The following is a 22,329-nucleotide window of genomic DNA, read 5'->3' as shown; positions in this document are numbered from 1 at the left end:
CATTTTCTATATAGTTCTGGCAATGTGCGGATCCGCAAAATGCGGAAAGCACATTGCTGGTGTCCGTGTTTTGCGGATGCACGGTGTCAGTGTTTTGCGGATCCGCAAAACACATACGGACGTCTGAATGGAGCCTTACAGGGGGGTGATCAATGACAGGGGGGTGATCAGGGAGTCTATATGGGGTGATCAGGGGTTAATAAGTGACAGGGGGGGGTGTAGTGTAGTGTGGTGCTACTTACACAGCTGCCTGTGTCCTCTGGTGGTCGATCCAAGCAAAAGGGACCACCAGAGGACCAGGTAGCAGGTATATCAGACGCTGTTAACAAAACAGCATCTGATATACCTTTTCAGGGGTTAAAAAAAAAAAAAAAAAAAATCGCATCTACAGCCTGCCAGCGAATGATCGCCGCTGGCAGGCTGTAGATCAGTTCGATTACCTTCCGATCCTGTGAACGCGCGCTCCTGTGTGTGCGCGTTCACAGGAAATCTCAGGTCTCGCGAAATGACGTGCCGATGCGTCAACGGGGAACAAACCGACCGCCCGCAGGACGCATCCCGGCGTTAGGCGGTCGGGAGGCAGTTAAAGATACATCCTCTTATATAGTAGGTATGAGGTAGACAAAAGGGGTGTTACATCAGGGGAGATCTAATTAATATGTATAAATATATCAGGGGTCAGTACAGAGATCTATCCCATCATCTATTTATCCCCAGGACTGTGACGAGGGGACATCCTCTGCGTCTGGAAGAAAGAAGGTTTGTACACAAACATAGAAAAGGATTCTTTACGGTAAGAGCAGTAAGACTATGGAACTCTCTGCCTGAGGAGGTGGTGATGGTGAGTACCATAAAGGAATTCAAGAGGGGCCTGGATGTATTTCTGGAGCGTAATAATATTACAGGCTATAGCTACTAGAGAGGGGTCGTTGATCCAGGGAGTTATTCTGATTGTCTGATTAGGGGAATAAAAAATTCCTTCCCGACTCCAAAGTGGGGAAAATTGGCTTCTACCTCACAGGTTTTTTTTTGCCTTCCTCTGGATCAACTTGAAGGATAACAGGCCGAACTGGATGGACAAATGTCTTTTTTCGGCCTTATGTACTATGTTACATTGGAAGAGGTAATTGGCTCCTTAACTAGATGGAAGTAGTTCTGCAACTTCTTACCCTGAGTTTTATTGGTGTATTTAAATGTTAAAAACTGTCATCCTCCCCCCCCACAGTGATTTTGGAACAAAGACCATGTGCCTTATATAGCTTATTAGCTGCCCTCCAGTGATCAAATATAATACATGTTTTATACAATTTATATAAGAACCTAACTCTCACAACTAACTGCACTGAACTACAACAATGGCTGGGTGTGGCTGGTATACCTCTCTACTCTGTTCGTGCTTACTGGTCCACGTATCGGTTATGTTGACCTTGCCACTGATAGTGTTGCGCAGCACACCTGATTTTTTTTCCACCAGGTTTCGCGCAGGGCAGGGATGGCCCGCCTGGAAAAGTAGTGGCAGCTGGGAACCACGTACTGTAGGACAGACACAGTCATCAAGTTTTTGTCTGTCGCCACCAGAGTGGCAGTATTTCAAAGGCCAAGAATTTTAAAATGCTGGCATTCAGGGCCAGGACTCGCGGGTGGGTAAGTGGGTACTTCCTCTTTCTCTCCAGTGTTTGGGGGATGGACAGTTCAACGCTTCCATGGGACAATGTGTAGATGCTCAGTGACACTGATGGTGGTGGTGTTGCTGTCACATCCTCTCTTTGAGGGGTGCCAGGTGGCCCTGTAAGTCCAGAGGGTGAGGAAGAGGCAGAGTGCAACAGAAGAGGGAGCAGGAGGAGCCTCAGATCTTTCATAATTTTTCAGGTGTCTACTCCACTGCAGCTCGTGCCTTGCAGTTAGATGCCTGGTCATGCAGGTGGTGCTCAGGTTTAGAACATTTATGCCTCACTTCAGACTGAGTACACCAGCGTGCAAACCACCCGTATCTTGTTGTCAGCACATTGCCTGAAGAACTGCCACGCCAGAGAACTCCTTTGGCACATTGGGCAGTAGCAGGCGTACTGACTAGGGGCCAGCCGCTGTGGTTTTGCACTCTGGACCACTCTCTTGCTGTACAGCTGGCCCTGCGTGACCCCCAACTCTTCCTCCGAACTGCACGTCACTCTGATGACCTGGATGCCATGCAAGGTCTAGAACCTTATCCTCCACCCACTCCTGCCCTCCTTGCCCGTGTGCACACTGCAGAAAGCCGCAGCAGTTGACAGCTGAGTTTCGTCATCATCAGAGACGTGCTGGGGCGTTCCTCCCACATCCTCATCCTCAAATATGAGTGGTTGGCCATCAGTGCACTTAATCTCTTCCACTTCTGGGGCAGGGCTAGGTGGATGGCCCAGGAACAGTCGCCAGCAGTCATCAAAAAGCTTAAGTGACTGCTGCATGACTTAGGGCTCAGACTGCTTGGCTGATGTCCAAGGGGGTGAGGTGGAAGACAGGTGCCCATGGGCTGCCGATGCAACTATGCGCTTTCAACAGGGGACTGGGTGGGAGACAATGTGAAGGAACTAGAGGAACTGTCAGCCATTCAATCTGCTACCATCTCTACTTGTTCTGGCCTCACAATTTGTAGAACGGTATTCGGGCCTACAAAATGATGCAGGACGTCCTGTCGCCTACATGCACCAGAGGAAGTTGTTTAATTTGGCGGCGTAGCTGGCACAGATTGACAACATCCTCTCCCTGCAGCAGGAGCTCCACCAAGACCAGCAGCACCACGGCCACCTATTTGATGCTCTCATTTCTTTTACGTTCAACCAAAGAATTGGCTAACAGAAGAACAATTGTATTTCTGTGTCATGGGTGCAAATGCGGCATTATGAATCCCAAAAAATGGCTTTATGTCACCAACACATTTAAAAGACTTATTAGCTCTCCTATTACAGTAAGAGGGATGCAATTGCAGAGTTTGGAACCCCAAAAAGTGGCTTTATGTCACCTACACAATTAATTGATTAAGTCTCCTATTACAATAAGTCGGATGCAAATGCCATGTTATGAACCCTAAAAAATGGCTTTATGTCACAGACACAATCAACTGACTGATTAATTCTCCTATTACAATAAGTCGGATGCAAATGCGGAATTTGGAACCCCAAAACATGCCTACACAGGTCACTCACAGACTTACCAGCCCTATTAATTATTGTATTTCTGTGTCACTAGTGCAAAGATGTTGCATTGCACTCACAAAAATGCCTATAGATCACTCACAAAGTTATCAGCGACATTAAAACCCTAACTGTCCCACAGAACAGCAGCGTCCTGTCCCTACACTAGTCAGAGCAGAATAGCGGCGAAACACGTGATCCGGCACTTATGCATGAAGGGTCACGTGCTGCGTTGGCCAATCACAGCCATGACTGTGATGGCTTCCAAGTGCCTACAGCTTAAACCATTCAACAAGCTTTATTTAAAATCTGAACATGGACTTTCACGCAAATGTCCGTGTGACCGGTCACCGTAATGTTTGGGTTCACTCATCCCTAATAGCTAGCGCTGTCATTTAGATGAAGTGTTGTATTACGATTAACAGTACCCCGTGTTTGAGTACAGAGGTTTCACTCAATAAATCAAAATCCAAAAGAGAAAGCTGGGTTTATAACATTTTACTGTGAACGCAATCCAGTTTCTAATATTTCAGTCTGTACACACAGAGCCTATTCAAACACGACTGCTGTTATAGTACGTAATGTACAGTAATACAATATGTACAGTGCGTGACTTTGAAGCCTAACGAAGAGTACAATCTTTACAAGTAACATGTTAGATTTGGTTCCTTTTTTTATTTTATTTTTTTAAAGCAAAAAAATTACTTCAAGATCTGAATCCAAAAGAAAATGTGTATAAGTCCAAAAAAGTTACAACAGTGTGAAATATGTAATAAAAATAATGTTATCAATGAAGATCAACATACAATTACATTTGTAGATAAGGACTATAGTTGCTCACCTATCTGCTATCATGTGTAAGGTGCTCTACAGCATGTCTGTATGACTCACTCCGTCAAAAGTACAGTTTAATAAACTAGTAGGAAGACAGGCACACTACATCTGGTAATACGCGGCGAGAAAGACTTGCAGAGGGTATGAAATTAATAATACTCGCCAATTTATTGCATAAAATGTATATAAAAATTTTTTTCAAAAATTTAAAAAGGCAAAAAAGCCAAAAGGAAGTGACCCCAAAAAATATTCAATAAAAAAAATCCAATAAATATTGACTAAAATGGCATCCTAGCTGTCTATATAGGTGAATCTAGATAATGTGGCTGTTCACACAAGCTGATCGTTTCCATTGTCACATTATCAACACGTTAAGCAAATTAACAACATATACGTAATCCAATGATAAATAATTCCGCTTAATGTTCAGACTCTTCTCAATATTGGATAGAAGACTGTTCATATAATTCAACTGTGGCTATTTGAGAACGCAATGATAGGTGTGATCAATATCATAGATATAGTTTATGCAGTCTGGTGTAGCCACTTAAAGATGCAATGATCAGTCTGGATAGTAACGCTATATTGCCACAATAAGCGTCATATATTGTGAATGTTCTAATGCCTGGTTCATCAAAGCCTACTTAAGAGCACTTATAGTGGCAGTCAAGTACTACTGTGGCGTCCCACGTGGCATGAGTACATTGACTGCTGCTACCTCTCTCTCGAGGTAGTGGAAACACTTTCACCAAGATGCTTAATTCATTGTATATTGAAATATGAGGGTGCAGTTCTCTTACACCAGACGTGTTTCGGAGTCTGAGTCTGACTCCGACTCCTTCATCAGTGGAAAAAAAGGTCTCACTGATGGAGTCAGACTCCGAAACGCGTCTGGTGTAAGAGGACTGTACACGCATATTTCAATATACAATGGATTAAGCATCTTATTGGAAGTGTTTCCACTGCCCGCCTACAGCCTCCTGAAAATCTACAGCTTCCGGTCAGCAGGCTACACGTGGGACGCTGAGATAGAGGCACTACGACCACCTGAGATACTGACAACGGTGCCGAGACCAAACACAGGCAGTCAGACTGTGAAGACGCCGAGAGAGGTAACCGCAGTCAATGTACTCATGCCACATGGGACGCCACAGTAGGCATATTAGAGTACTTGACTGTCACTATAAGTGCTCATAAGTATGCTTTGATGAACCGGGCATTAGAAGATTCACAATATATGACACTTATTGTGGCCATATAGCATTACTATCTAGACTGATCATTGCATGTTTAAGTGGCTACATCAGACTACATAAACTATATTGATATTGATCACACCTATCATTGCGTTTTCAAATAGCCACAGTTGAATTATATGAACAGTCTTCTATCCAATATTAATGTGTGAATATTAAGCGGAATTATTTATCATTGGAATATTGGATTACGTATATGTTGTTAATTTGCTTCGCATGTGTTGATAATGTGACAATGGAAACTATCAGCTTGTGTGAACAGCCACATTATCTAGATTCCCCTATATACAGTAGACAGCTAGGACGCCATTTTAGTCAATATTAGATTTTTTTTTAGTTTATTTAATTTTTTATACATCTGCACATTTTTCTCGCCGCATATTACCAGATGTAGTGTGCCTGTCGTCCTACTAGTTTATTACAATTATATTTGTGCATTTCAATAATCCGTAACTACCCAAAACCACTGCAAAATACTTCCGAAAAAAGTTTTGGAGAGTTTTCTGAGAGCCAAAAAACATTTGTTACATTTGTCAAAAATAGAGAGGGGGAAAAAAGAACAAATTAATTGGCAAATATTAGGGCTCTGGATAGTACAAGACAAAGGGTCTATTAAAAAAAATATATATATATAACAACGCAACCTACATAAACAAGAACTGTTTCCATACTAATACTGAAGTTATTTCAAACAGAAACTTGGGATGTTTAATAAAAGATGTGTAGAACTATAAGATATAGGGCATTTATATTCTATTTTGTCTAAAGGAAAACGCCCTTTTCCCGCCAGCTTTGAGTTAGCATAGTTGGCAGAATATCTTCATCATCACTTCCAATATCGCCTCCCTCAGGTTTGCCGAGTTTTCTTTTCACAGCATCCATCAGTGTGCTATGCAGAACTTCCTTACGATTTCTCAAGTGTTCAATCCGACGGTAGCATTCACTAAAAGTCAGAATAACAGAAAATGTTCTAAATTAAGGTCTATATAATTAATAAGCAAACAAGTGTTTTATGCTTTTATTGGTTAGACAAAAGGCAGTTATGTACAAGAAAATAAAAGGGAACTTGCTATGTATTTTTTGAGCCACACCAAATGTTTTCCTGTGAGGTTTTTATAAACAAAAAAATAAATGTGTTTGATAGGTGTCAGACATCGAATTAAAAAACTCAGATAGCTCAGATTAGTTGTAAAACTGAAGTGACAAGTTCCCTTTATTTTAACCTGGCAACAGTTTTGGGAATGGAAAGTGTGAACTATGACCATAGATAATCAATTATGAAACTGTTCTGATGGAAACAATAAAGTAATAGAAACATATTACATAGAACTATAAAATCCTGACTGCTTCCTCTACCAAGCATGATTTACATTCTTATTTATAATATTTCAAATATTTGTTATCTAAAAGGGTCAGTTCTAAAAGCCTTGCATGCTTTCCTAAAATGTCTGATTCAGTAAATACTTGTATTTCCCATTAAGTAACAATGGTGGAGCACCGTGTTTGTCCGTTAGGCCTCATTCACACGACCGTTGTTGCGGCTTGGATGCAGACCTATTGACTTCAATGGTGCCGTGTGCTGTCAGTATCCGTTGCTCCGTTCCATGGTCCCGCAAAAAAAAAAAAATAACCTGTCCTATTCTTGTCCGTTTTCCGGAATGCACACAGAAGCCATCCGTGTTTTGTGGATCCGCAATTTGCGGACCGCAAAACACACAATGGTCGTGTGCATGTAGCCTTACTCTGACAATCTTCCTAGAAATAAATTGGTGACTATATGCTACCATTCCTTATATGAAGAGATTGACCCTACACTTGTCTGACAGTGTACGGGTATGGTAACAATCCCTTATCAATAATACTAAAGCTCTCAAATACATATCTGCATATAAATCCAAACTATTTTGTAGATGTAGGCTTGGTAGCTGAATCCAACTTACTTTGCCCCATCTTGATCAGTAGCCCCATTCCCGAGATACTTGTGTTTTAATTACATGCAAATGAGCCCCTTGATGCAACGAGGGTATCGTTTGTGCAGCAGAACATAAAGTATGCATACACACTTGCATCTGGAAGTTCTGTTGTGCCATCCATCCTTAACCACTTCCCGTCTCTATCGCTGAATGGACGTTCTAAAATACCCTGCAGCGTTCCCCCCTGTAAGGGGCCCCTGTACATAGAAGGTCCGTGACTCTGCTGCCTCCTGACAGCCAAGAACATGGAGCTTTACCCCGAGACCTTTTTTTCCTGGTCAGTCAAAGCAATCACAAATGCTTGTACCATCTCCCTCTCATTACTGCCTGTCAGAGAGGGAGATAGGTATGTAAACTAGGCATCGTGATGGCAATGCAAAACTGTAAGCCCTGGAGTTCGATCAGCATGGTCTCCAGGGCATGTGAGCGCTGTAATATCCAATGCTCCCTCTCATTAGCGCTGGTAGGAGAGGGAGATCGGTAAATTCAGTAGCTCTTTTCACCTGGAGACTAATCAGCATGGTCTCCAGGGCATGTGAGCGCTGTAATATCCAGTTACAGCGCTCACCAGTGTTTGAATGATTTCCCTCTCCTAAGGGCTGTTTGGAGAGGGAGATTGCAAAAGCCCAATATTACCTCTGACTTCTGCTGCCTCCAGACCAATGAGAATGGTCTCCAGGGTATGCGATTACTGTGACATCCAGTCACAATAATTATGCAAAAGTTTGTGTATAAATAATAAACTTATATAAAGTTACTATCATCTCCGTCTCATCACAGCCTGCTAGAGAGGGAGACTGGTATGTATAGAGTAACTAACACATTTCTTTTTCATTATTATTATATATTTTTTTTTAATAAATGTCAAAATCTCTCTTTCATTTTTTTCTGTGTATCTATACATAAAATACAGTTTTAGGGTATGTTCATATGTGACTGAAATGCTGTGGATTTGTCGCCATAGATTTTCATGTGGCAAGACCACTGTGTTGTACAGTATCCACACGCTGCATAAAAAAAAAAATCTGTTATTTAAAAAATGTCAAATAAATAGAAGAAAAAAATAAAATGGACATATTTGGTATCACCGCGTGCGCAATGACTGGCTCTATAATAATATCATATGATCTACCCCATCAGATCAGATGAATGCGATAAAAACATAAACAAAACTGTTTAGTGAGCTCACCTCCCAAAAAACAATGTTAATCAATCAAAAAGTCGGATGTACCCCAAAGTGGTAGCAATAAAAACGTCAACTCATCCCACAAAAAATTAGCCCCCACAGAAGACCATAGTCCGAAAAATAAAAAAAATATGGCTCTATGAAAACATGATTTTTTTTTTTCTGAAAATGCTTAGTCTAAAATGTATAAAAATAAAAAATATACATATTTGGTATCGCCGCATCCATAACAATTGGCTCTACAAAAATATCACATGACAACAAATAAAAGTTATGCCAAAACTTTTTTTTTTATAGTCACCTCACAAAAAACAATATCAAAATCAAAAAGTCGTATGTACACCAAAATGTTAGCAATAAAAACGACACCTCGTCCCGCAAAAAACAAGCCCTCACACAAAACTATAGCCAGAAAAGTGAAAAAAATATGGCTCTAAGAAAATGGCAACACAAAAACATGAATTTTTTTTTTCTAAGGATGTTTTGTGTAAAAGGTAAAAAAATAGACATATTTGGTATAGTTGCGTCCGTAATAACCAGATCTATAAAAATATCACATGATCTACCCCATCAAGTGAACGGTGTAAAAACAAAAATAGAAAATGACAAACAGCTTTTTTTGTGACTTCACCTCCCAAAAAATGATATAAAAAGCAACCAGAAAGCCAAATGTATGCCAAAATGGTGCCAATAAAAACTACAGCTTGTCTCGCACAAAATAAGCCCTCATGCAGCTCATTCAACAAAAAATAAAAAAAGTTATTGCTCTTAAAAACCAGGACAGAAAATTCCATGTTAGGCTACATTCACACTGGCGTTTCTGGGTCAAAACGGATCAGTTTAACCCCAATGCATTCTGAATGCATCAGTTTGCCTCCGTTCCGCTCTGGAGGTCGGACACCAAAACGCTGCTTGCAGCGTTTTGATGTCCGCCTGACTATGCGGAGCCAAACGGATCCGTCCTGACTTACAATGTAAGTCCATGGGGACAGATCCGTTTTCACTGACACAATATGGTGCAATTGAAAATGGATCCGCCTCCCATTGACTTTCAGTGCAAGTCAAAACTGATCCGTTTGCATCATCATGGGCCTAAAGCACCATATTCTTGTGAAAAAAGAAAAAAAAAATTTCACACCAAGTATTAAAAATTGTATGAAACAGAGTGAAGTGCTCGCTACACCTCTTAAAAATACCTTAGGTGGTGTAGTTTACAAAATGTGGTCACTTTTTGTGGGTTTTCACAGTATGGTTACCTCAGGGCCTCTTCAAATGCAACATGGCGCCCAAAGACCATTCCAGCAAAATCTACCCTTCAAAAACCATATGGCGCTCATTGCCTTCTGTGCGCGGCCATGTGCCCAAACAGCGGTATACGAACATATATGGGGTGTTTCTGCAAACTGCAGAATCAAGGTAATAAATATTTAGGTTTGTTTTGTTGTTAACCCTTGATGTGTTCCAAGATTTTTTTTTTATTAAAATGGAAAATCTGCAAAAAAAAGTGACATTTTGAAATTTCACCTCCATTTTGCTTTGGGATACCTAAACGGTTAATAACATTTCTAAAACCAGTTTTGAATAGTTTGAGGGGTGTCATTTCTAAAATGGGGTCATTTATGGGTTGGTTCTATTATGTAAGCCCCACAAAGTGACTTCAGAACTAAACTGGTCCTTAAAAAAGTTGACTTTGGCATCATTTTAGTAATGTAATTTAATTTTTTTAGGACGCTAGAAGGTTTAGAATTTTAGAAGCAATTTTTTACATTTTTAAGAAAATTTCCAAAGTCAACTTTTTTAAGGACCAGTTCAGTTCTGAAGTCACTTTGTGGGGCTTACATAATAGAACCAACCCATAAATGCCCCCATTTTAGAAATGACACCCCTCAAACTATTCAAAACTGGTTTTAGAAATGTTATTAACCATTTAGGTATCCCAAAGCAAAATAGAGATTAAATTTCAAAATGTTATTTTTATTTTTTTTGCAGATTTTCCATTTGAATCAATTTTCCATTTTAATCAATATTTTATGAGGCATCACTTATCTGTCTTAAAGGGAACCTGTCACCGGGATTTTGGGTATAGAGCTGAGGACATGGGTTGCTAGATGGCCGCTAGCACATCCGCAATACCCAGTCCCCATAGCTCTGTGTGCTTTTATTGTGTATAAAAACCGATTTGATACATATGCAAATTAACCTGAGATGAGTCAGAGCTTGAAAATATGACTTCTCTGGTCACACAAGTAAGATATGACTCTTTTATGTTAATTTGCATATGTATCAAATCGGTTTTTTTACACAATAAAAGCACACAGAGCTATGGGGACTGGGTATTGCGGATGTGCTAGCGGCCATCTAGCAACCCATGTCCTCAGCTCTATACACAAAATCCCGGTGACAGGTTCCCTTTAAAAGCAGAGATTCAATTTAAGAAAACAGTGAATTTTTTCACATTTTCGTTAACTTTTAGATTTTTTTTAATAAATAAAAAGGTAAAACATATTGACTCAAATTTACCATTAACATAAAGTACAATGTCTCACGAGAAAACAATCTCTGAATAGCTTGGATAAGTAAAAGCGTTCCAAAGTTATTACCACATAAAGTGACATGTCAGATTTGCAAAAGTAAGCCTGGTCAGGAAGGGGGTAAATGGCCCGGTCTGGAAGTGGTTAAAGGGATTCTTCAAGACTAGAGCTGAGCAAACCTGTCGAGATTTGGTTCGGATTCGTCAAATTGTTCAGAAAGTACAGTTTGGATTGACCCAGATTGGATCCAATTGCCATGAAAATTGGTATTTAACACCCTCTAGTCTAGGGCTCTGAATTTTTAGGAAAAATTGTTATCCATTTCAAAAAAAAAAATACTTTTTCTCTCCCTTCTGAAGCTCTTTAATGTAATAAAAGCAATCATAAATCATTTCTGAGTGACACTGACATACAATGCTATGGGTAAATGGATGTTTGACGGCATTAGGCTACTTTCACACTAGCGTTCTGCTGTCCGCTCGTGAGCTCCGTTTGAAGGGGCTCACGAGCGGAGCAGAACGCTTCCGTCCAGCCCTGATGCAGTCTGAATGGATGCGGATCCGCTCAGACTGCATCAGTCTGGCGGCGTTCAGCCTCCGCTCCGCTCGCCTCCGCACGGCCAGGCAGACAGCTGAACGCTGCTTGCAGCGTTCGGGTGTCCGCCTGGCCGTGCGGATCCGTCCAGACTTACAATGTAAGTCAATGGGAACGGATCCGCTTGAAGATGACACCATATGGCTCAATCTTCAAGCGGATCCGTCCCCCATTGACTTTACATTGAAAGTCTGAACGGATCCGCTCAGGCTACTTTCGCACTTAGAAATTTTTCTAAGTTATTAATGCAGACGGATCCGTACTGAACGGAGCCTCCGTCTGCATTAATATGATCGGATCCGTTCAGAACGGATCCGATCAAGCGCAAGTGTGAAAGTAGCCTTAACGAATAGAGTTTTTAAAAACACACTGTGGCATGGCATGTGTTATGCTTTTTCATAATATAAAGCTTCCAAAAAGTGTCCCTAATTGGGGACAGTGTTTAAACACATACAATGTTATGGAAGGGGGAAAAAAAATTGATTATTGGGGGACCAAATGTTCAAAAAACGATGCCTTGAAGGGGTTAAACTGCCTGCCCATACGACGCACAGAAGGGTTAATTGACGAAAAAGTGGCTGGTTGTGAATGAGCCTAGAAAAATTATTTTTAATTGGGAGCAGCAGCAGTAGAGCATGGATGCTGAAAGGGTAAGTAATTAGAGGCACGTGGCTGCAATAGTAGTGACAGCAGAAGCAGCATAGTATGGAACATACAAAGCAGTAGTAGTGGCAGATGTGTATTGTTAATAGTGGTGGTGGCAGTAGGAGGAGTTGCAGCTGAGGTGGTGGCAGCAGCTGCAGCCGTATGGTACATGTTGGCAGGCAGCAGCATTACGGAAGCAGCTGCTGTACGGAACATGATGGCAGACAAGCAGCAGCAGCCATATGCAACATGATGGTAGGCATGCAGCATAATGGAGGCAGCAGCAGCAGCCATTCACAAGATGATGGTAGGCAGGCAGCAGCGGCATGATAGCAACAGTGGCATGATTGATGCCGCAGCACACATACAGAACGTGATGGTAGGTAGGAAGGCAGCAACAGTGGCAAGAAGGGGCACAGTCAGCAAGGCCAGGTCTATTCATCGGCTTCAGTTGGAGTGTGAAAATCCTCCGGAAAAATGATATTTTGGACACTGGCGGAGGAGAACTTGGTCAGTTTGGGTATCACCACGCCCCCTTGCAGTGCTGAAACACTCTCTGAAATGACACTGGAGGCTGGGCAAGAAAGAAGAAAGAGAGCACACTGTGCCAGTTCAGGTGATTGCTCCAGTCTGCTTCTGCAGCAAGTTTTCCTAGTAATAACGTAATTAGGCCTCCGTTTCCGAGGAAGGAAAACATTTCCTCATTTTGTTTCGATAGCAAGAGTCTAAAACCATGGCTATCCAGTAATCATCAGTGAAACATCGATGTAGCAGAGTTAACACTCACGCTTTCTGAGATTTCTGAAATGTGTTATCTAAACAAGCAAACACCTTCAATTGCTTTTCAATGGCTTTTGTTTCAAGATAACACAATGATTTAAGAAATTTGAGTTAAGCGTTTGTGCTAACCCTGCTACATCTGTACGCCTGTTAGTGCTTAAGCAAGCAAGCATACAGGTTGCCATTCTGGCCAGCATGCCCCAGGAGCCAGTTCTTACGGGCTCCACCCCCACTCAGACAAATATGTCATGGCAACTGCCATTATCATCCTCTTGCTCCTCTGCCTTCTCCTCCAGGGGCAGTTCCTCAGTCTCCATGGGAGTTTCTCCTTGTGAGTCGGCAAAAGTTATGGGGCAGACAGCAAGAGGTGTTTGCAGTTTTTTTTTTCGCCACTGTATGAGCGTCAGCGTCTGTTATAAAATAAATATGAGGGCGGTGAGATTGCTCATGCTGCAGTTGTCCTTGATAAAAAAAACTTTGTAGCCTCTTTGAAGAGATTTAGTACCCGACAGGCATCACGGAGGAGCTGCCACTGCCTGACCTCAAAACAACACATGCTCCCTGTTGAGGCAATCTGGTGCATGACAAAATAGTTTACTGCTTTCCACTGCTCGTACAGATACTATAGGGTGTGCAATGTTGAATTCTAGCAAGTTGGAACGTTGCAAATTAAGTGGTGTAGCGGCAGATTTTCTGTAGCTTCAAGTCCAGGAGAGCGTTCCTTGCCAAGTAAGAATGACTGAAATGCAAGGACAGTCTACTAGAGATTGCTAGCACCTTTTGCAAGCCACTTTTTAAAAAAGTGCTGCATGACTAGTTTAATGATATGCATCATGCAGGGAGCATGTGTTATTTCCCCCAGATTCAGGGTGGCCACAATGTTGCACCCATTATCGCTGACCATCTTGCCCAATTGGATTTGGCTGGGTGACCGCAAGCAGGATGTTTGCTGCTCCATGTACTTTAGCAACTGCTCGCTTGTGTGGGTACTCTTGCCCAGGCTGATCAGCTCCAATATGACATGGCAATGCTTGACTTTACACATGTCGTAGGAAGGAGGGGGAGTGAGAGCTATGCCTTGCTGCTGTTGGACATGGGAGTATCTCCACATAATCGTGAGGGGTCAAAAGGACTTGACCTTGTTGCTGCTGCAAAAAACATTGACCCAGAGGACCGTGAAAGACATGTTACACTTGCTTCCGGCGTACATGGTGGCGTGCACCTTGCCACACAGCGTGAAGCGCAAGGAGAGGCCCAAGTTTTCTGCCACATGAATATATAAGCTGGGATGGGTTTTTGGAAGAAATTATGCTGGTTAGGTATCTTCCAGTGAGGCTGAGCACACACCTTTAAAGACCGCAGACGCTACTAAAAATGGTACAGCAGTGACTGCGCCGCTTGCAGCTCTAGCACGTTTTGTGCCTAATGCACCTACAGTGTAACCAGCATCACCAGATCCCGAAGCAGATATGGCCCTGGCAGCAGTGGCGTATCTATCACGAGGCAAACAAGGCATTTGCCTAGGGCGGCACTTGCCAATGGGGCGGCAAAATACCTTGTTTGCCCCTTGTCCCATCAGTCTTATATGCCGGTATACTCAGAAGATCCGATGGCATATTCTAACCCCCAGGCGTTCCCATGGTGACGGGGACGCTTGCCTGGGGGTTAGAATATACCATCGGATCTGAGTTTTCACGATTTCAGTGAGATCGTGAAAACTCAAATCCGATGGTATATTCTAACCCCCAGGCGTTTCCATGGTGACAGGGACGCTTGCCTGGGGGTTAGAATATACAGGGCCCTACTGCTCACAGGAGTACATTTATAAACTGTAATCAGTAACTTTAACTTTAAAGGGAGTCTGTCACCACTATATGACCATATACAGCACACCTACATGGCGCTGTAACAAACCTATACATGATTCTAATGGTACCTTAGTTATTTTCTTCAGACATCCAGAAGCAGGAAAAACGACGTTTATTTCATATGCAAATGAGCACTCGCAAGTGCCCAGGGGCGGTGTTCCGTGTGTAGGTGCCCAGGCTGCCCTGCCTTTTTAACCGTTACTCCTCCCCCAGCCTCTTCCTTTGCCCGCCCTCCTATTCACTTGTATCATCGCTAGGTCCGGCCGAGATCCCGCGCCTGCGCACTGCTTCGCCGGCTGGCGCATGCGCACTAGTTGAATTGATGCCGTACCCAAAATGGGCATTGCAGTGTGCATGCCCCGGCCCGGCGAAGCAGTGCGCAGGCGCGGGATCTCGGCCGGACCTAGCGATGATACAAGTGAATAGGAGGGCGCCATGTAAGTGCTGTATATGGTCACATAGTGGTGACAGACTCCCTTTAATTATTGCTGATCTCTTTTTGGATACCTTACTCTGTCTTAGCTCTGGTAACAGCAGGCAGTGCGTGCGGGCGGCGCTCACTCACTGACGTCACGCGCCTGCTCCTCCCACTAGGCGGCGCAGGCGCGTAACGTCAGTGAGTGAGCGCCGCCCACCCGCACTGCCTGCTGTTACCAGAGCTAAGACAGAGTAAGGTATCCAAAAAGAGATCAGCAATGATTAAAGTTAAAGTTACTGATTACAGTTTATAAATGTACTCCTGTGAGCGTCGGGGAGGGGGATCTTTGGATGGCACCGTTTAGGGAAGGGGGATCTGTGGATGGCACTGTTTAGGGGAGGGGGATCTGTGGGTGGCACTGTTTAGGGGAGGGGGATCTGTGGGTAGCACTGTTTAGGAGAGGAAAATCTGTGGGTGGCACTGTTTAGGGGAGGGGGGATCTGTGGGTGGCACTGTTTAGGGGAGGGGGATCTGTGGGTGGCACTGTTTAGGGGAGGGGGTTCTGTGGATGGCACTGTTTAGGGGAGGGGGATCTGTGGATGGCACTGTTTAGGGAAGGGGGATCTGTGGATGGCACTGTTTAGGGGAGGGGGATCTGTGGATAGCACTGTTTATGGGGGGGGGGGGGTCTGTGGATGGCACATAGGAAGGGGTGGGGTTTAGAGAGGAAGGGGTTTGGCCTTGACAGGAAGGGGTGGGTCAAATTTATATTAGGGGGGGTGCCCGAGTTTAGTCTCGCTTAGGGCAGCACAAAATCAAGATAAACCCCTGCCTGGCAGTTCTTTGGGAGGTGCGTCGCCTCTGCTCTTTATTGCTGCCGCCATCACCCTTCTCCTATGATGTCTCCTCCTCAGCACCCTGATCTGGCTCCCAGGTCCTGTCCAAGACGCAATCATCAGAGTCCTCACCATCCCTGACACTTTTATCAGATTGTGAGATATCATGGTTCCCCCTCCCCTGCTGTTTTTGTCCCGACTGCCACTCTTGCTGCCCCAACGCTAATACCTCAGCTATGGGTTCCACCGTTACTACCAACACAGTTGTTAATGGGGTCCCCAGCCTCCTCCTCAGAGCAGTCCAAATGCTGACTGCTCTCACACAAGTCAACAGGGAAACACTCTTGATTATCTGCTGTAGGGCGTGGTGGGGTTTTGTTGCCTCTTAGGAAAAAGGAAGGCGTCCAACTAGGAAGGGGCAGTCAAAACAGGGAGGACTGTCCCAGATAGCCTTCTCTGGGGCTGCTAGGAGAAGGAACAAAAGGAATGCTGTGAGCCCTGGCTCCAAGTCAGTGTCGGACTCAGAACTCTCCTTCACATCATCCTGCTGCGATTGAGAGGAAGAGTGAGCCATCCAATCCACAATTTCATTCTCCTCAATCATAATGTTGTGCCTTTCTGAAGCCAGGGAGAACTGTGGCCTACCACTACTGGTCAGATTGCTGGTGCTGCTACTACCCACATTATGTCTCTAGGAAGGTAAGGCCTGGCCCTGAGTCTTTCGTTTGGAACCCTTCCGCAATTTTGACATTTTTGGGCCTAATGCACACAGTAACACAAAGTATTGAACATTTTGCAAGTCTGTTTTCTTGAAGAAGTGCACAATAAAATGTCCTTCTCTTTCCACAAACACACTGAAGACACTGCTACTACCTATTGGCGTTAGAAATAATGCAGTATTGGCGCCAAAAACCGATTTGGGCTTAAAGGGGTTGTCAGAGTTATTTTTTTTGTCCTTTTCATGTTCCTAACTAGGCAAATGTAAGGTGGTTACAATGCACTTTATTTGCAGTGGATCCTCTCTCAGATTCTTCTCTTCCTGCTCTGATGAGGTTTCGTGCAGAAAACTGAGAAAGCAGATATGTGTCTGTACATAAGACTTCACTGTGCTGGCCACGCCCCCCTGCACTGCTCTGCTGCTGTCTGCCCTCTCCCTGGATTCTTCAGGAAACTTAACCAAATTTATTTTTATTCAAAGAATAAAGTACATCTTACAATCACATACCATCGTAGTATTGATGAAAAGGTATTATTACAAACCTTCTATGGAAGTGACAATTATTGCATATCAGTGCATCATATGGTGTCTAAGATGAAGCCAAAAATGTAACAGACAATAAAAGTATAAAACAAAAGGGGAGGAAAGGAGGGGTAGGGATGGGGGGGGATGATAAGAGTTTTTCCAACTCCGTCAAGTAAACCGTCTATAATTCTTGCAAGGTGACCACATTTTAAGAAAGCGGGAGCGTGTGTAGGATTCCCAATGGGCCAGTTCTTCAAATCTATAGATCTGATCCACCTTGTCTCTCCACATCGAAACAGTAGGAGGTTCAGTATCTTTCCAAAGCAGCGGAATCAGCAGTCTCGCCGCCGTAATAAGCATAGTGGGAAGATCAGATCTACAGGGAGACAGCGAATCATTGGGGCACCAAAGTAAGATCAGTTTGGGATCTAGCTTAACCTGCGTAACACATACCACATTGATCAATGCTTCTATGTTTGACCAGAAAGCCTTGATCCTCTCGCAATGCCACCAAATGTGTGACAGGGAGCCTGTATCCTTTTTACACCTCCAACACTCACTTGGAATGTCTGCATTAAGCCTATGCAGAAACTCCGGGGATTTGTACCATCTTGTAAGCAGCTTATATGAGTTCTCTTGTATCCTAATACAGCGGCTAAAGCCGTGGGAGTGTGAGAGGACAAAAGCCCTTTCCGGTTCTGAAAGGCGGATGGACAGTTCCCTTTCCCACAAATTGAGAAAGTGTAGCTCAGGAGGGGAGGACGAGAGTAATTCTTTATATATGGTAGACAGTGGTTTGGGGATCCTACGGGTGTCTGATAGCCTTTTATCCAACCAAGAGGGAGGGCTAGAGGTAGTTGGGGGTGGTAGTTTGATCAACTTAATATCCTTCTGCAGGGCAAATCCCTGGAGGAAAGGGGCGTTTTTGATTTTGGGGTCATTCAAGACTAGGGTCCAATCCAGGTTCCCATCTGGGGTCCGGATCTCACTTAAAGGAATCTCAGCTAAGAGAGGCCAAATGCCTGAAGGCTTCTTAGCTTCCGGGTGAATGTAAAACTGCAAGGAGGAGAGTGGAGTGCCTGGTATTGGAAATGTAAGCACCTTGGCTTTAAATTGCTTGGCCCATTCAACCAATAGGCTCTTCCAAAGGGGTGATAAGGAGGAACTACCTGGAGAACAGGGGGAAAGCACCCAAAGGATCCGCTTCATTTTGGTGGAAAGCAGAGAGCGCTCTAGACGCACATATGGAGCACTATAGGCGTTATTGAGGAGATATAGACCTCGGAATAATTGAAAGGCCGCATAGTAGGAGAGCATGTCAGGCAGACCAAAACCGCCAAACCTCTTCTCTCTGGTCAACACCGAATATGCAATTCTGGAGGGTTTATTACCCCACAAAAAGAGTGAAAAAACTCGGCGAATGTCGACAAAAAATGAGTGCGGCAGCCAAATAGGCAAAACCTGAAGTAGGTACAGAAATTTAGGGACTATAAAAGTCTTGAGGTAGTTCCTCTTTCCACACCAAGAGATGAACGGAAGTTTAATAGAATGCAAATGTTTCCTAACTGATGAGAGTAAAGGGGCATAATTAAGAGCAAACAAGTCCTTTGCTTGAGCCGGGTTGTGTACTCCTAAAAATACTATGTCTTTTGTGGCCCAGTGAAAGGGCGTAGTTCTCTGAAGGGTCTCTTTCACTGAGTCCGGACAGGTGATATTAAGGGCCACTGACTTACTAGAATTGATTTTAAAGTTAGAAACATAGCCAAACTCCTCAAAAAGAGACAAAAGCCTAGGGAAGGATGTTTCGGGATTAGATGTCATTATAAGTAGGTCATCAGCAAATGCGGCTGTCAAGTGGGTCTGAGAATTAATGGTAAGGCCCCTAAAAGCAGGGTCCTGCCGGATCTTACACAGCAAAGTCTCCATCACTATGACGAATAAGGACGGTGAAAGAGGACATCCCTGCCTCGTCCCATTAGAGATGGAAAAGGAGGGGGAAAGCGTACCATTTATTTTGAGTTTGGCAGACGGGGCCGAGTACAGAGTAAAGATCGCAGATATGAACGAGTCTGGGAAACCAAACCTCGACAGGGCCCGCGACATATAATGCCATCCAACCCTGTCGAAGGCCTTCTCTGCGTCCGTGCTCAACAAGGCCAAAGGTGTGGATGAGCTTCTAGCCCAGTCCATAAGATGGAGCAGGCGTATCGTGTTCTCACAGCCCTGTCTGCCCCGCACAAATCCCACTTGCTCGCTATCAATAAGATCCGGCAGGATCAGCTGAATACGCTGCGCTAATATTTTGGCCCACCACTTGACATCCGCATTTAGCAGAGAGATAGGGCGGTAGCTGCCGCATTGGAGGGGATCTTTGTTTTCTTTGTGGATTATAGTTATGTGAGCTTCTAATGTTTGGGGGGGGGGGGGGGGGGGGGTAAAGATCCTCCTTACAGAGTGTCTGAAAATGAGGGGTCAAAATGTCCCTGAAGGCCTTATAATACGATATGGGAAGTCCATCTGGACCTGCACTCTTACCTGATGGTATGGAGGATAGGACCTTGTCAATCTCTTCTCTTGACACAGGGGCGACTAGCTGAGAGGCCTGGAGGGGGCTAATGGAGGGGAGCTGTAGAGTTGATAGGAACTCATCTGTGGCCTGCTCAACCGAGGCGGAACCAGGACGGTCTGGGGTGGGAAGGTTATAAAGATCAGCGTAAAAAGCGCTGAAAGCTTTTGCTATGTCATGGGTCGATTTATGCTTGTTGCCTTTTGCAGCTAAAATTAAAGGGATAAATGAATCCGCGTGGCGTTGCTTAGCCATGGCAGACATCAGTTTATTCCCTTTGTTCCCATGGGCATAAGCTTTAAACTTGGAGCTGAATATAAGCTTCGCAGATTTAGCATTAAACAGGTTTTTCAGTTCCGTCCAGGCCTCCACCAATTTAGCAGCCACAGCCTGAGCCTGGGTTTGCTTATGAGTCAATTCTAGACTTGCTATGCGGGACAACAGGTCATCTACAGCCTTGGAGCGCAGTCTTTTAACATGGGAGCCCAGGGCTATTAGTTCTCCTCTAACTACTGCTTTATGGGTTTCCCACAGAATGGTTGGAGAGGGAGGGGGGTCGCCCGCCGTATTAAGAGAGAAGAATTCAGACATAATCTGGGAGATTTTAGTAGCGTTAGCAGGATCAGAGATCAAGGTGTCATTAAGACACCATATTCTTTCCCTTTTAGGAAGAGCGGTCATAGACACCCGGAGAAATACTGGAGCGTGGTCAGATAGCGTGATGTTCCCAATCCTCGTATCTACCACCTGAGAAATATGAGGGAGGATAGAAATATATAATCCAACCTACGGAAGGACTTTTTTGCATTGGAATATAAACGTGTAATCCTGACTAGAGGGATGCATAGTGCGCCAAACATCTATAACCCGCAGTTTCTTCAGTGCAGTCTTCAGACGGCGTAGAAGTTTGTGGGATAACTCAGATCTCTGGGAGGACGAGTCAAGGCCAGGCTCCAGGGTCACATTAAAGTCACCTCCTAGTATAAACATACCCTCACTAAAAGCTGATAATTGAGCAAGGGTCCGAACGAGCCAGGGGATCTGACCCCTATTAGGGGCATAAATGTTAGCCAGGGTGACAGGTGTGTCAGCAATGTGCCCTTTCACGAACAAGAAGCGACCGACTGTATCCGCAAGTACAGCGGAGTGTTTAAAGGGCAGACGCTTGTGGATGGCCACGCTGACACCCCTGCAAGCTGAGGCATATGAGCTGTGAAACCATTGTGAGAATACTTTTGGGGACAGTTTCGGGAGTTTTCCAGTCTTAAAATGAGTTTCTTGAAGAAATGCAATCGAAACATTATCTTTCTGTAACAATGAGAGCACCTGAGACCGCTTACATGGCTCGTTCAGACCCCTGGCATTCAATGAGGCAACTACAATAGAGGCCATAGTAAAGACAGAGGAGGCCTGTCGGCCCAGAGCAAAAGGACATCTAGTCTGGAAAGCAACGGACGGAGTAAGGAGGAGGGGAAGGAGATTAAAGGGAAAGTCAAAGGAAAAATAAAAGGCATAACAAATAAGACGTAGACACTATACATGTAACAAGGCATGTCTCCCCATGGACGGGGAGCTCGTGGTCCCACCCAGCATCTGATATGATGGAGATCCTTTTTCATAGCGGCGGACAGCCGGGATCTATCAGAGGGGGGCTCCTATGGGGCCACTAGGGGGTTTACGGAGGGGTGTGGGGTAGAGGGATTAATCAGTAACATTACCGACATAAAGGCAAACATATAACCCCAACAAAAATTATCAGTGCTAACATTGCATCAAATCACAACCTGTATCTTGTGCAGGAAAGGTATCGATAAAAAGGGGCAAATCCCAAAGCCCATGTAAACGGGGCAATGGGCTAAGACCCTGATCAAGGCCACAAATAGGTAACAAACAGGTAATAAACAGCTCGTACAGAGCAAACAAAGTCCCTTCAACCTGAAACTCAAAAAATGTCCCAGGACATGGACTCAGTAGTGAGTAAACATAAGCGACATCAGCTTCTCACAGAGCAGAGTCACGTGACAGCAACTTGAGAACGGCCTTGTCCTTGTTTCTCTGGTCTGGATGGCGAGACTTGCTGCCACGATCCACACCCGGAGGGGAGGGAAGGGGATCCCTTTATCAGCCGGCATCCAAGAGGGAACTGCGATGGGTGCAATCCCAAGAGGGCCCCATATAGCTTTAAGGTCTCCCGGGGTCCGCACCGTGTACTGCCTTCCATTTTTCAAGATGGCCAAGCCGAAGGGATAGAGCCACCGGAATGGCGTGGCTGTGGCTTTAAGGGTCTCCAGGAGTGGCCTTATGATCCGCCTCTTGGCCAAGGTGGAGGGGGCCAGATCTTCAAAGAATAGGATGGGGGTCTCACCATACATGATGCGATCCGCCTCTCTTCCCACCCTAAGCAGTGCCGCAGTATCCACGTAGCTGAG

At 44.3% G+C, this 22,329-nt stretch overlaps 1 protein-coding gene across 1 annotated transcript in view; it reads right to left on the bottom strand.

Annotated features, from left to right (window-relative positions):
* Nucleotides 1-5,623: 5,623 nt before the first annotated feature.
* ZNF830 (zinc finger protein 830) overlaps nucleotides 5,624-22,329 on the bottom strand; it is a 335,378-nt gene continuing 318,672 nt past the window's right edge. The window contains exon 10 of the mRNA XM_040433002.1: nucleotides 5,624-6,203. Coding sequence (XP_040288936.1) covers nucleotides 6,023-6,203 — 181 coding nt within the window. The 3' untranslated portion in view covers nucleotides 5,624-6,022. The remainder of the gene's footprint in view (nucleotides 6,204-22,329) is intronic.

This window comes from Bufo bufo, chromosome 5 (assembly GCF_905171765.1).
Source record: "Bufo bufo chromosome 5, aBufBuf1.1, whole genome shotgun sequence".
In the NCBI taxonomy this organism is placed as follows: domain Eukaryota; kingdom Metazoa; phylum Chordata; class Amphibia; order Anura; family Bufonidae; genus Bufo; species Bufo bufo.
Note: the sequence above shows the minus strand (reverse complement) of the source record. Positions and strands in the feature narration are given on the sequence as shown.